The following is a 15,717-nucleotide window of genomic DNA, read 5'->3' on the forward strand; positions in this document are numbered from 1 at the left end:
CATAAAGAAAGTCGGCATGGGTTGAAAATTAAATGGCTTAGGATTTAAATAGGATTTTGGAATATATTTTAATGAACAAGGTTAAAAGCAGAAGTTGTGTAAGGTAAGCAGTGATTTATATTTATGATAGTAATATAGGATGAAATATGAGTTAAAAACAACTAGTAATGTGCAGTAATTTACCATTATATAGAGGGGGGATGAGTGGAGGTAGGTACTTCAAAGTATCTTCCTGGGACAAACCTTAGCATGTACATCCATCCCTGAAAGTTTCATTTTCCTAACCCAACCCCTTTCCAAGATAGCCAAAAGTAACTAAAGTAGAATTTTTTATTTTTGACCCTGGATTTATTGCTTAAATTTTCATTTTTCTAACCTAACCCCTTTCCAAGATAGTGAAAAGTAGCTAAACTAGGATTTTACCTTATTAGACTACTGGAACTTTTATTTCACAGAAAACACAACCTCTTATGTGTAGACATAATGATGTCTAATAATGTTTGACATTAAGAATAATATTTGAGAGTTCAAATTTTTGTGGAATTAGATTATTGCAAGTTTAGATTATTTAAATAAGTAAGATTATTTACTTATTTATAAACAAATGGTATGTTTTCACTTTTCAAATCTATTTTTCGTGACAGTCACTTTTTGTGTGATGACAAAAACAGGTTATAATACCTTTTATGATCCCCCTAACAACTCAAAAAAAGAATTTGTCTCTGAAGCAATTATCATATTTTGAAAGAGCATAAAATTTATCAAGTGATGTGTTCACTTTCTCCCCAGCTAAAATATGGAAAAAAGGACAAATTGGTCCTGAGTTGGAGGTAATAGACTTGACATTGCATATGCTGTATATTGGCTCTTGTTAATAGAAGAGCATCACTAAGTGTGGAAACCCATGTTGTGAAGAAGATGGGCCCAGAATTACACAAAACCTCCAAGAAGAAAAAAAAAAAAAAAATGATATTTACAGCCAGTGAAAATGAAAAGGCAATACAAATATTTCTGTCAAGACTTCCAATTGACCATCATCTGTACAAAAATAAAAAAGGACCTGAAAAACAACCACTAATATAATCAAAAACCAAATAAATAGAAAAAAAAACTAAATCAAAGTAAGACCCTTTCTAAGGAAAAGGGTCTTACTTTTATTTCAGTGTTTTTTTTTACAGTTTGGTTTTATTTATTTTATTGATGTTTTTTTGTGCTGAGGGCTTGCATTGCATTTTCATTGTACTGGCTGTTTTTTTTTTGTTCTTCATTTTTCTTTTTTTTGAGATTTCTCTTATCTTGTCATGCTTAGCCAGTTAGTCCCTGGCCTGCACTGCTTAAAGTAATTTAAGTTATCTGAAAATTGCACTTTGGAACATTACAATGTTAAAAAACAACTATTGTACTTACATTTTGAGAGAAAATTCCAATATTTTTCACTATACTTGTTAGGAGTTTTTTAAACTCATATCTTAGGGGTAGGAAACATGAATTTAGGTGATATAGGATCTTTTTACTCTGGGAGGAAGGATGGGGTGAATAGGCAGGGGGTAGGGCTAATGATAAATAAGGGAGCTTTGAACTCTTGCTTATGTTGGAAAGGTATTAATGATAGAATACTAGTTACTAATTTTACAACTAAGAAGTGTGAAGCATCAGCCATAGCAGTATTTTCCCCTGTAGAACTGACTAATGAAAATAGTCATGACTCAGGAACAAATAGCCAGGGTCCCAGGTAGTGTTGTAAATGGTAAAATTGGGTATTTTACTGTAATTTTACAGATCCCCATAAATTGGTATTTTATCTATTTTACATAATTTAAGTATCTTATATATTTTACCAGTATTTTTTATATCTATATTTTACAGTGCTCTGTTGTTTTCACTACACAAAGTCACCCAGACACTGGGTGAAACAGGTTTGGATATGATTTTTTATTATGATTTTTACTGGGTATACAGCAGATTGAAAGGAAGCAGTGGAATTTTTAATTTTGCTTAGTTTTGTTGTGGGGTGTTGTAAATTGGTATTCAAGTAGCCCTTCTCTTGCAGTATAGCATCTCATTATATATTTTTAATCACTATATATATTTAACCTCATTATACATATTTTATACATCATATATGTTTATAAACCCAAGACATATTCTCTTTGTTCTGTTTCAGAAACCATAGTTGATCAAATTCAAGAAGGACTGGGTTGACAAAATTTCAATGCACTAATTTACACAAAGCGGTATTGCATATTAATTTTTATAGAAAGATTAATCAAGATTGATCATCTTTTTTAATTTTTTTTATTACATATTTCCTTATGAGAGTCCAGTTACAACTTTCACAATTAGTTGTTAACATATTGTAAACTCATGTTTACATTATTTTTGCAATGTCATTCATGTTTTTGATAAGACTTGTGGATACTTTGACTTAAGGTGGCCAACTGACCTATTCAACTTTGTTAAAATAGTGAATATTTAAATTTCTTGGGAACTGAAAAGTAAAAACTAAACTAGATTATTGGTACTTTTCTCGTTACTGTTGATTATTTTGAATTTATTGGGAAACAAATTCAAATTAGTGTTTGAATTTGTGATTTTGAATAGTTCAAATGTTTGGAAAAATGGAGCCTCCAAAACAACCTCCTGATAGGGATATGAGTAAGTCACCATTTCAACCATCTTCAAAAGCTTTTGCTAGAACCCTCCCTACAACTGCGTCTGTACCAGTGACCTCTCTGAAGAGTATTCATACCCTAAACATGGATGCCACCCAATGTCCATCACCCTCAACAACTGATACTGAAAAAGATGAAGAAGGCTTTTAGGTAGTAAAAACGGTTAAGCATAGAAAACAGAGAACAAAAAGTCCACCAGATTCAGCAATAATACATCAAACTGATACCACGAACAACTCTTCAAGAAATCCAGCCAATTTCCCAGTAATTATTCAACTAGTTCCCCAATCTGATAATTGGTTGTTTAACAACCGTGATCTACCAAAGTTGCAAGTTTCCCTCTTCAAGACCATTTGTTGCAACTTTAATATGAATATAAACTGATCAGGATCCCTAGATATCCTTTTGAATGATCCCACATCAGTGAAAAAGGTAATAGAGCTGAAAAGTGTTGAAAATGTTGTTGTCACAGCCCATCTGTGGTCCCCAAGCCTGATACAAACAAAGATAGTGCTCTGCAATGTCCCTAAATCATTTCTAAAGTCGGACCTGATGGAAGCATTGATGAACAAAAAAGATGAATGCATTCCGGTCTCTAGTGTCCATACCCTTGGTTGTGAAACCACTGAAACCTTAAACTTTACTGTGTTGTTTGAGCTTCAAGGACAATTTAATATTGACAAAGTGTTCCTCTTTGGCCAACAAAAATCTTTCAAGCCTTATAAAGAAAAGCCATTACAATGTACCAAATGTCTAAAGCTTGGGCACTCAGATAAATACTGCAGAGAGGATTCCAACATTTGTAAGATTTGCCTAGGCAAGGACCATAATGAGTCAAACCGTCAATTTGACCCAATATGTACTAATTTTAAGGGCAAACACCAGTCCCCAGATAAAGGAAACTGTCCCAAATATAAACAAAGGGCAGAGATACTAAGAATAGCAAAAGAGCAACAACTTCCAATTCCTTTTGTAGCAATGCAAGTCCCAAGGACACCAATAGTCCGTTCCCCAACAGGCCCAGGCCACCAACAGCCCCTGAACCACCAACAGGCCCCAGGCAACCAGCAACCCCCATACCATCAGCAGCCCCCAGGACACCAACAGTTCCCAATGCTTCCCCTAGTGTTGGAAATTTTCAGAATAATTTCATCTGAGATAAAACTAATCCATGGTTCGCCTTGATACAAAGTGCCCCCCAAAAAACCCTGAATAACCCCCTTTCGGAAAATCCTTCACAAAGAAAGACATCAAGACTGACAAAGCTACCTGGAATTACTCCCCACACATTTCATACAGTTTCTCCAAATGCTTTGGAAGATGAATCAACCATATACTTTAAATTAGCCAGCTTTACAGTTACCTCTATGCTCATCTCCCAATTAGAGTTACCCAATCAGTTGAAATGCATTATTCTGAAGAATTTGGCAAAAACCCACTTCGGCAAGACCATAGTTTCCAAAGCAGAAATTCAAATTGAGAGTGTTTTAAGCCAACATAGGCTGATTGAGTCACAATCAGAATGCCTGACGACTAATTAATGTGTGACTTTTTTTTTAACTAATTTATCCCTTTTTAATAACATTGCTTTTAATTATCCCAATATAAAAAGTAATCAGCATGCCAACCCTATAAGCAGTCCCCCTGGTACCTTAACACATGCTAGTTGTAAATACCTTGATATTCTTGATTTTGCTACCAATGTGAAGCCAAAACTTGTAAATGATAATTCCCTTAATGTTCTTTGTTTTAACATCAGAAGCATCCGGGATAAGTGGCTCAAGTTTAAAGATTTAATTTCATTCAATGGTGTCTGCCTTTTTGATGTAATAGGATTAACAGAGACATGGCTTTCTGATAATGATGACACTAGGGATTTTTTACTCCCTGGTTACCAAATAATCCATATGCCCAGGAGATTGACAAAGTGTTCTGGGGGTATCTCACTTTACATCTGTTCAAATGTAAATTTTAGCAGGCTATCAGAGTGCAAATCTATTTTCTCTAGACAAATAAATCTCAGATGTATTTATTCAATAATTGTTAACATAGTTATCGACCAAAATTCCTATATACTCTCCTTATTTTATAAACCTCCTCCATTTCCGACCTCATGTTTTTGTAATCTGTTTGATGATTTCTCTAATTTTATTAACCTACCCCATTAAAAGACAATAGTTCTTGGGGACTTTAGTTGTAACCTACTCAATGTTGGTAAAAATATTGAATCTGACACTTTTTTTGAATTGGTAACTGCGAGTGGTCTTCTACCCACAATTTTTTTCCCCAGTAGAGTTGATCCTGTGAGATCAACTTCAACATTAATTGATAACATTTTTGTATACACTTCCCTGGGAAATGACCTGTCCTCAAATATAATGTTTTCAGATCTGTCAGACAATTTTCCTATTTACTTGTCACTACCTTCGCAACCACGACCTCTACGCTCTAGAATTAATATCTCAGCACCTACTAGAAACTACAGCTCTGCAACTATAACCATTTTATCGACTGCCTAAGAACCACTGACTGGTCCGATGTCTTAAATTGTCAAGAGGTAAATTCTGCCACAAATGGTTTTGTGCAAAGGCTAAGTGAGATTATCCATTCAACTTTTCCTATTTGTAAACCTAACCGGAAAAATATCCCTATATGCCCCTGGATGTCACATAGCCTCATTGTCTCCTCATATTGTAAAAACAAATTATATAAGTTAGCATGTAAGACCAGTAGTGATATTGACCTATCAAATTATAAACATTATAAAAACTTATACACTACACTCATCCGTGAAGCAAAGAAAAATTATTATTATACAAAAATTATCAATTGCAAAGGAAACCTGAAAAAGATTTGGTCCACCATTACTGATATACTCTCAAAAAATAGAAAATCAAAGTCTATACCTATTCGCCTTAAAGACACAAATGGTAGATTAATTGACCCTTTACATGCACCTGACGCATTTATAATTATTTTTCTAATGTTCCCCATACTGACTACCGCTCCTCCTTACAGGCTGTATTCCCTTGCTTCAATTCTAGATCCATGTTTTTCTGCCCAACTGATAGCAATGAGGTACTTCAAATTATTGGTTCTCTCCCTAATAGTTTTACACCTGACTGTCTTGAATTAAGTAATAAGCTCCTGAAGACCATATCTCCTTTTGTTTACGAGCCCATCAAGCACATTGCCGATCTGTCTTTAACCCACGGAGTTTTCCCTTATTTACTAAAGTCAGCCCTTGTTATTCCAGTTCTTAAAAAGGGTGATCCAACTGAGATAGGTAATTATCGTCCAATCTCAATTCTTCCTTTTATATCTAAAGTGCTCGAGAGAATTATCTTCAGACGTCTGTCTCCCTTTCTGTTTGACAGTCAGCACTCCGTTTCTTTGATTTCTCCTCACCAATACGGCTTTAGGCCGAAATTTTCAACTTCTCATGCTCTAAATAACGCCACACAGTTCATGCTCACAACTCGACACACTGTGTCGATACTATGATCGACACAGTCGATCATAGTATTTTAATAAGTAAATTAAATAGTTACGGTATTCGTGGTGTTCCCCTCTCTTGGTTTGATTCTTATTTATCTGAAAGGGTAAAGAGTGTGAGCCTAGGTGGAGTATCCTCTCAGCCCTTACCTGTTTGGAGGGGTGTCCTGCAAGGCTCCGTTCTTGGTCTATTTTATTTCTCCTATATATCAATGATCTTGTTATGGACCTGGGCCCTTCAGTGTATCCTGTATTATTTGCTGATGATAGCAACTTCTTCATCACTGGCACCAATTTATCATCGGCAATAACCTCTATCCAAGTCCTTCTGAACAGAGTCCAGGCGTGGTGCCTTATGAATAGCATGACCATTAATAGCAAAAAAAGTCAAATATTATTATTCAGACCCCCCTACAACAAAGACGTAATTCAACCTGCTCTTGGTCTCAGGTGCTCCTCCGACATCCTCCCACAAGTGGAGGTTGCCAAGTTTCTTGGTGTATTTATTGACTCATGCTTGCCATTCTCTAATCATATTTCTTACATCACACCAATAATTCTGAGACAAGTAGCTATGATTAACCGTGTGAATTATTTTCTTCCTCCTGACATCCTAGTTACCCTCTATTATTCCTTTATTTTTCCTTACCTTTCTTATTGCGGATCAGTTTGGGGAAATACAAACCGGTCCTTCACTAAAAAACACAAATTTGCCCAAAACCGTGCCATTAAAGCAGTTTTTCGGCTTCCCCGTCTATATCCAACCCGTGATTTGTATTCAGATTTTGGCATAGCTCCACTTGATTAAAACATACAAAAACTAAACTTATTGCTTGCTTACTCTGCTTTCCACAATAATCTTCCACCTCAACTACTAACCTATTATAATATTAACAATTCGGAAGCCCACCGTCTCCGTTCATCCGATAGAGCCTTTAAAATTCCTAAATGCGTTTCTAGTGCTGCCCAGCAATCTCCCATTTATAAATCTATTATTCAATGGAACAAAATACCCTCCAGTGTTGAACTAGCCACAAGTTTCTGCAAGTTATAATCTTTCTATTATTAACCAATTTGGTTTAATTACTCATGTTTTATTCTTCTATTTTTTTTTTTTTTTTTTCAGTGTTGCTTTAATTTTTTCTTTTTTTTGTCCTTAACAAGTTATCTTCTAGGATCTTTATTATTATTGATGTTTGTGTTATGTTTTTTTCTTGAATAAAATTGAATTGAATTGAAACTTGGGCCTTTTGTAGACCCATTGTAAAGTTTTTTCTTTTCCTTAGTTAAGAAAACTAAGCTTTTTTTAGACAAAAAAAAAAAAAAAAAAAAAAATGGTAAACTGGTTTTGTAGCTACAGCTAACTCTAAATATTTACTCTATATAAATATTTACTCTAGGAAATATTACTCTATATTTCCTATGGAGTACATTATTTTATCCAATTTTACCTATTTCACCAATTTTACTTAGGCTACTGGGTTTTTATTTTATGGTCATTTTACAACACTAGTCCCAGGTAGAAATGTGGAATTTTTATTAAGAAATTCTGATGCCCTAGTTGGCAGAAACAGAAATAGATGGTGTCCTAGCCTAGATAAATTTAGTGTAGGGAAAAACAGTAATGGTTACAGACTGCTGCAATTTTTTAGGTATAACCCATACATTACAGTATTTGGTAATAAAATGGCCCATAAAATGACATGGTACTCACATAGTGTCAACACAGGCAACCTTATTGATTTTATCACTTTATGTCAATACTGGTTGTATCACTACAATATTCTAGCGTATTTTGGAGTGCTTTTTCTATGCTAAAAGATCACCAGATAGAAGTATATAGAAGTACCTCGCTGGTGCGGCTCATCTACTTGCTGAAAGTGACATAGACGAAATTAATAAGTGCTATTTTAGATATGCAAAGTTTCTATTGTTTATTCCCAAGCGGCACTGAAATTCCCGTCTTGAAAAATTTGGAATTATGAATCCTGTCAAAGAATGGTCTAGAATCTGTGAGGTCTGTGGTAAAAGTGATACTGAACAGACGGTGTTTTTCTCCAATAATAACTTAAGCGTTTCTTTTTATTGGTGTATTTAGTTTTTTTCCTTTTATTTTTCCTTGCTCCACTATAATCATTTGTAGATGGTGGGTAAATAAATCATTATTAATATTATTTTTATTATTATAGTGTTAATCTAAAGCTGAAATTTAAGGAGGGATACCTACATTACAAAAAGTTAGGACATTAATAGACTCCAGGATGAGAATCTGAGAGAAACTTAGGAGGAATATTTGAATGTGAAACCAGAAAGTTTAAAATCTGACAACTTTGAAGATGGATAGAATAACGTTATAAAAATAGTTTGCGAAGGAGCAGATGGGGTCTTGGGGAGGAAAGCTAGAAACATAGAACATAGCTATGTAACAATAGCTATATAATACAATGTAACAATATACTGTTATATATAATATAACAATAGCTATATAAAATTGCTCTATTACTGTAAAACCCAGAAACATAGCTGAAAATATTAGTGAAAATGCTTTAAGCTTGGTAGAAAAGGGGACGGGTTTGTACAAGAGGTTTTTTTTAGTGATAAATAACTTCGAAAATAATAGGAATGTAAGGAAAGTAGAGAAAGCATGAACATTTGAATTAAGGAGGTTTGAAATGGAAGCCATGGATAAAATTGCTGAGGATCTGGAATTATACAACAATACAATATTTTGTATTGTACACAACAGTTACACAACAATGTAACTATACAACAATATACAACAATGTAACAACAAGAGTTACACAACAATACAATATTTTACTATTATGCCAGATGGCATAATAGTAAAATATTGTATTGTTGTGTTAAAAAATTGAGAAGGATCAGTCAACCTGGATGTGTCCCAGCTAAAGACAAGAACAGGACTCAATTATTGGTAAGGGAAGGGTTAAAGGGAGATGGGCAGAATATTTGGGAATATACTCAACTATGATAAAGTTACAGTAAATGAACAGACAATAATTTAAAAAGTTTTTTATATTTTTGAAGTAAAAGAAAATTTATTTTGTAAGGAAGGATTAGAGACAGAACTGAAAGAAAAATAATAATAAGGCCTTTTTTTAAATTACGTTTTTTTTTAGGAATGTCAAGCCAAAAAGGGCTCTTTTTGACTTAGCTAGTAGTACATCAATTTCTTTGTAAAAAAGGTAAAGGATGCAACACTAAGCTCTATAGTCCTAAGTAGGGGTGCTCATCTCCATATTACAGCCTTTCAGACAGGAAATGAAATGGCAAGCTGGAGGCCAGCAACCCTGTGCCATAGCATACCCTTTGTGTTGAACTTTCCTGGATTTCTCTAGGTGCCCATTTGGAGCTGGGTTAAATCTGGCTAAGCTTACAGAGCCATGCCACCAGCACTTGTTCTAAATCAAATAATCAGCAACACCAGGGCACAACCCCCTACTGTTACAGACATAGGATTGCAGATTTCCTGGGCTCTTCAAACAATATTAGGGGAAAGTAATCTACCCTAGTGTGTATGCATAATAGAGGCAGCTTTGTTTTTTATTTTTAGCATGGGCCACAACTCATCATCTTGAGCTTGATAAAATCTTAGGATGCTAACAGTGAACTCATCTGCATACATAACAACACAGAATGTATTTATTTATAGTATTTATTTATTTACATAATTTATGTATATATGCAGATGTGTCTGGTCATCACAGAGAATTCAGACCATTTCCCCTAAAGGATATAAAAAACTGTATCTTTTCAATTTCTATCCAGGTCCTTGATCAATCTTCAGAATTTCCCCTATCTTTCCCTGGGTGCAAAAATGCCAGACAGCTCTTTTTTTGGGAGAGGGTAGCGGGTGAGGGGGATGTGTGCAAGCTACTTCAAGTGTATTTGTGAAGAGAGGTGTTTGTTTAGCCATATCAAATAGTAGTTTTCTCATCAATTTTATCAATTAGATCCCGTCCTCCCCTAAAAAATCAAACAAGGTGGGTGACCAATTTGTCCGTACCTGCAAATAGGAGGGTATTAGGACCCTCCTCCTCAAAAATATCAAATAGAAAGAGATAAGGTGTGCCCTATTTTTAGTCATTGCAGTGTTCTTCTGTAAATTCTGTTTTGCAGAAGATAATGTACTAGTTACTGGCACCTAGAAAATTATTTGAACATTAGATAGAGATTGTTTACTGTCAACTAAGCTCAGAAAAGATATACGATTGTTAAGTGTAGGGGGTAGGATCCCCCTCCTCCCTCTCCCTAAAAATGTTTCACAGAAGCCCTTAACAATTTTAAGTATTTGGGACCACAAGCATAGTTTCTTGGGTTTCTGACCTCCTGATACCTATTCCTTGTAGAATTTTGAATTTTGGTATGTTTGATTTGTTCCTAAAACTAGTCTTTAGTAAGCCCCTAGGCTACATTTATCCTCATTGTGTATTGTGATAGCATTTGACTTATTGGTCTGTTTGTTTTTAGTGTGGAGAACAAAAAGAAGAAAGAAAAGGCTCCAGCAGAAGAACCCAAAGTGAAGAAGAGATCCTCTTTTGCTTCACCAAAATTAGATGCTTCAAAGTTAGTATACAAGCTTCTAATATATAACACATTTATCAAAGTCTTAAGTTCTTTGGAGTGGAATCTGTTTAGCTGGGCATTATAAATAATTTTAGGTATCTTTTTTGTTTGTTTGCCTGTTTAGGTCATTAGATTAAAAATTAAATCGTGTTGTCACTACTTTGCTGAAGCTAAGGATATGGCTATTGACTGTTTGAAGGAGAGGTAGGTGTGGTCTTGCTGTGATTCATTAGAGCAGTGGTTCCCAACCGATTTTGGGCTATGCCCCACCATAGCATGTCTAAAATCCTGATGTACTCCTTGTGACATTTAAATTTTGTTATTAAAAATTTGTATGTGTATTCACCTGAAGGAAGCTTAAAAGGCCATTAACTAGGTATCTTTTTATGGGTTGTCCTCTAAGCATATTTAATATTAATGGAAAATATTGTCTGGATACAGTACCTTTTATACAATGTATAACATCATTGCAACACTGTCATGCATCTTTTTTGCTCTCAAATGCATTTGAATGTGACATCATTCACAAGAATTTTTTTCTTTTAGTTAAGGCTCTAAAGTATATTCAGCTGAAGGGTGTGTGTCCTGCCCATGGTTCACCAAAATATTGCAGTGCCCCACCTGTGTGGCATGGATCCCACCTTGGGAATCACAGCATTTTACACAAAAAAAACTTTACAAAACGCATCAAAAAGTTGTTTATATTCATTTTTGTTTCGTTTTTTTACAAGTCGGACGAATATTTTGGGAGAATGGGTTCAAACCCTCTAACCCTCCTGGATGCAGCCTTGCTTCACATGCCCTAATGTTGAGAAGAATCATTCATTGCTGGTATTGGCCACAGAAAAAGCAGCAACTAGCTTCATCAGCTTTAGTACTGCAGAATTGGCAATTGAGGCATTGGATAAAATTAAGATCCATTTCTAAAATATCATTTTTTAAAAGATGTAACTTTTCAAGAGAAAGATGAGATTCTATGGCATAGCCATTAACACTGAGAATCCCGTGATAATGACACACAACCCCTTCCACTCCCGAAAATTCAAGAACATTGGAACTTAAGGGGTTAAAGGCTTATAAAGTATCTAGCAGACACAAATTTTGCATGAATTGTTAGTCTATCTCGCCTATGAAACGGTCTAATACACCTAAGTACAGAAGTATACCTGTTTGTGATTTGACTAGCTGACTGACATTGCTCTTTACCTGTTGCTGAGTCCGAAAAGAGGTCCTGGAGACGAAAGGATATGGCTTGAGTTTTCTTACTTTGAGCACTGGTTTTATACTGTTGAGATTTCGATTTTTTGGTATTGTGTATAATCAATTATTTGGCTATATTTTGCTTAAGTTATTTGATTAAGTTGATGGTCTGAGGAGGGGGGGGGGGGCAAACCGAGGTATGGGAGGGGCAGTTGCCCCTCCCATAAAACGGGGGGAAGCAGCGAATTTGCCATTTTGAGAAATCGTCAACTAATTGATCCAAATCCAGTTTCTTTACATCCTCATTTTTGATGGTCATGATCATTAGATCACTGAGTCTATATCAGTTTCCACGGTCTTTTGCAGGTAAACCTTCACACCAGGGCTGTATCCAGGATTTTCATTGGGGGGGGGACAAAACCTTTAAAAAATGTATCAAAAATTGTTTATATTCATTTTTGTTACGTTTTTATGAATCGGAAAAACATTCCCGGGGGGGGGGGGGAAGGTCAAACCTTCTAATCCCCCTGGACACAGCCTTGCTTCACATGCCCTAAAAGGTGCAACTTTACATAAGAAAGATGGGACTCTATGGTATATCCATTAACTCTGAAAATCCTTAATAATGATACACAACCCTTTCCACTTTCGAAATTTGGAACTTGAGATGTCAAAGACATATAAAGCAGTTAGCAGAGGCAAATTTTGCATGAAACGTTAGTCTATCTTGCCTCTGAGACAGTTTAATACCTACAGATACAGAAGTTTACCAGTTTGTGATTTGACTAGCTGACTGACATTGCTCTTTACTGGTTGTTGAGTTGAAAAGAAATCCTTGAGATGAATGGAAACAGCTTGACGTTTCTTACTTACAGCGCTGGTTTTAGATTGTGGAGGTTCCAATTCCTTGACGTTATGTTCCTTGACGTTATGTTTTTTTGACGTTATGTTCCTTGACGTTTGACGTTGACGTTTCCTTGACTTTATGTTCCTTGTCGTTGACGTTGTGTAAAACCTTGACGTTGTATTCAACCAATTTTTTGGATATGTTTTGCTCAGGTTATTTGATTAAGTTGATTTTCTGCAGTAAGATCTTTGCTTCACATGTTGCCTTGCTGTCAGAACTTTCAAAGACTGCAGCTAGCACTGCAGCAACACAATAAAATCTGGCCTTCACATTGGGAATAGAGCAAACCGTGTAAAACTAGCGAGTTTGGACAGGCAGCTCAAGTTCCAACTCTTTTTGCCCACTAATACACTGACATTCAACAAATAGTTCGGGTTGAATTTTGCTGCATGATATAAATATGCAAAGTCTTTGCACCGTAAAGAAAAATTTTGAAAGCTCGCTGAAGTTTTTTAGGAAGTCAGTCAAAATCAAGTTTAATCTGTGAACATGACAGTGTACATAAACTGCACGAGGCACCTTCTCCCTATGCTTCGCCTGATCTCCACTCCACTCCAATTCCCCAATTATGAAGGATGCGCCTTCATAACATTGGGCAATACACAGCATAAAATCTACAGCAAGATTTTCTGTAGTTTCACCAATCAAAGTGGATAAGCTTTAGGCGTTCAATTTTTGCATCTGATAGCAGCCGACCGGCCGCTCTACTACTTTTCCACTTTTTATATATTTGGGATCACTAATTATTCTTTTCTCGAGATGTCGTTTGTCTTGTTGACAAGAATAATGAATTAATTAGATGATTTTACTTTTACTAATTAATTAGCTGATTAATAATGAATTAATTAGCTGATTTTACTTTTGAAACGTCTTGGTGGAAAAGATTTCCTATCAGTATAACCGCGTCGTTTTGGTACTGATGACTGCAATAGCGATTGTCTTAGCGATGTAGCTTGGCCATCAGCTTTTCGTTGCCTTTGAACATTTTCTTTCATTAGCTCAGAAAAATTACTCCTGTTTGCGGATGTTTTTGATTCGTCATTACCCCCCCCCCCCCCGCGAGACTCTAACGACATTGAAAGCAAATAGCGCGAAAAATGTACCTCAAGTCATCTCTATTTTCTTGAACCTCTTGATATCTAGAGTTAATTAAGGCACTTACTATAGATCTCGAAATGTACTATAGATACTACAGATAAAAATGTACCTCAAGTCATCACTGTATTCATGAACATCTTGATATCTAGAGTGCATTAAGGCACTTACTATAGAGCTCGAAGTTTACTATAGATACTGTAGATAAAAATGTACCTCAATTCATCTCTATTTTCTTGAATCTCTTGATATATAGAGTGGATTAAGGCACTCAATATAGATCTCGAAGTGTACTATAGATAAAAATGTACCTCAATTCATCTCTATTTTCTTGAACCTCTTGATATCTGGAGTGGATTAAGGCACTGACTATAGATCTCGAAGTGTACTATAGATACTATAGATATAAAAGTGTACCTCAAGTCATCTCTATTTTCTTGAACCTCTTGATATCTAGAGTGCATTAAGGCACTTACTACAGAGCTCGAAGTTTACTATAGATACTGTAGATAAAAATGTACCTCAATTCATCTCTATTTTCTTGAACCTCTGGATATCTAGAGTGGATTAAGGCACTTACTATAGCTCTCGAAGTGTCTGTACTAGTTATCTCACATTCCGTCAATGCTGGCATATTATATCTTTCAGAATCTCCATAATGTTTTAATAGAGCAAAACTGTCTTTCCACTTGTGAAATTCTAACTCAATGACAGCCCCTTTTCCAGCAGTTTCTCATGCCCTTAGAACCCCAATAAAAAGTGGCGGTAAGCAGGGGTGAATCTCCAGCATTTTTATTGGGGATGGGGGGGGCAAGAAGGGTCCATATCTGGATAGTCAAAGGGCATGGGATGTATAATATTTTTCTCTCCACATTATTGGGGGGGGGGCAACTGCCCCCCCGTATTTCCACTAATTAGACACTTTTAATGGTGACACTATTGCCAGTTTCGTGCACTAATGGTTCTTAGTTTTTCTTTCGCATTTCAACCACAAAAAAGTCCAAATTTTGTTGTTGCTTTTTACTCATAGCTTGATTACTAATTCACAAGAGAGACAAAGTGACCAGCGAACGCTCAGTTTTGACTGAACCCTGCTCAAAGGTATCGTTTCAAGATGAGAAAAGGTTAATAAAACAGTGGCGATGAACTGTTTTAAATATTTCAAAACGAGCCTTTTACGAGAGTGGGACAGACGGGACATTTCAAAATAGGGTCATTGAACTGTTCCAGACTATTTGATAGCAGTGAAAGAATGAAGCACATTGTGACAAATACAAATGACCTGTTTTTCTTTACAAATACAATAGCCAAATTCATTAGGTATAACCTAGTGGATAGAACTCACATAAAAGAAATGAAATTTCAAATCTCAATTCTTTCTTTTAACAAAAATTCTAGCACTCCCCTGCGTTGTAGTGGCTTTACTATCCCTCTCGCAGATTCTCTTCGATGGCTCGGTATTTCTATTACTAATAGTCTTCGGGGCTTGCGCCAGCGCACATTCTCCGATATTAATCAGAAAATTCAACTAGGATATGCTAAGATTGTTGCCAATAGAGGTAAATATAATAAATTTTTTTGTGACCATTCAATTCTTTTTGCTTCTGTAATTTTTCCCCTTCTTAAGAAAGATAGGTAAAAAGAATCCGGATTAATTATTTTAGATTCTGTAATTTTTTGTTGTTTCTTCCACCTTGGACTAAAAACCGGGTAATTATTAATAAATTTCTTGTTCCTGATATTTCTGAAAAACTGGAAGCT

The 15,717-nt window shown here is 35.5% G+C and overlaps 1 protein-coding gene across 1 annotated transcript in view; it reads left to right on the top strand.

Moving 5' to 3' along the window:
- Positions 1 to 15,717, top strand: part of TfIIEbeta (transcription factor IIEbeta) — a 33,679-nt gene that overhangs the window by 1,097 nt on the left and 16,865 nt on the right. Inside the window, exon 2 of the mRNA XM_089101030.1 lies at positions 10,659 to 10,754. Within this exon, the coding sequence (XP_088957156.1) occupies positions 10,659 to 10,754 (96 nt within the window). The remainder of the gene's footprint in view (positions 1 to 10,658; positions 10,755 to 15,717) is intronic.

The sequence above is a fragment of the Artemia sp. Qi Xiang Cuo genome, chromosome 15, assembly GCF_049724085.1.
Source record: "Artemia sp. Qi Xiang Cuo chromosome 15, ASM4972408v1, whole genome shotgun sequence".
In the NCBI taxonomy this organism is placed as follows: domain Eukaryota; kingdom Metazoa; phylum Arthropoda; class Branchiopoda; order Anostraca; family Artemiidae; genus Artemia; species Artemia sp. Qi Xiang Cuo.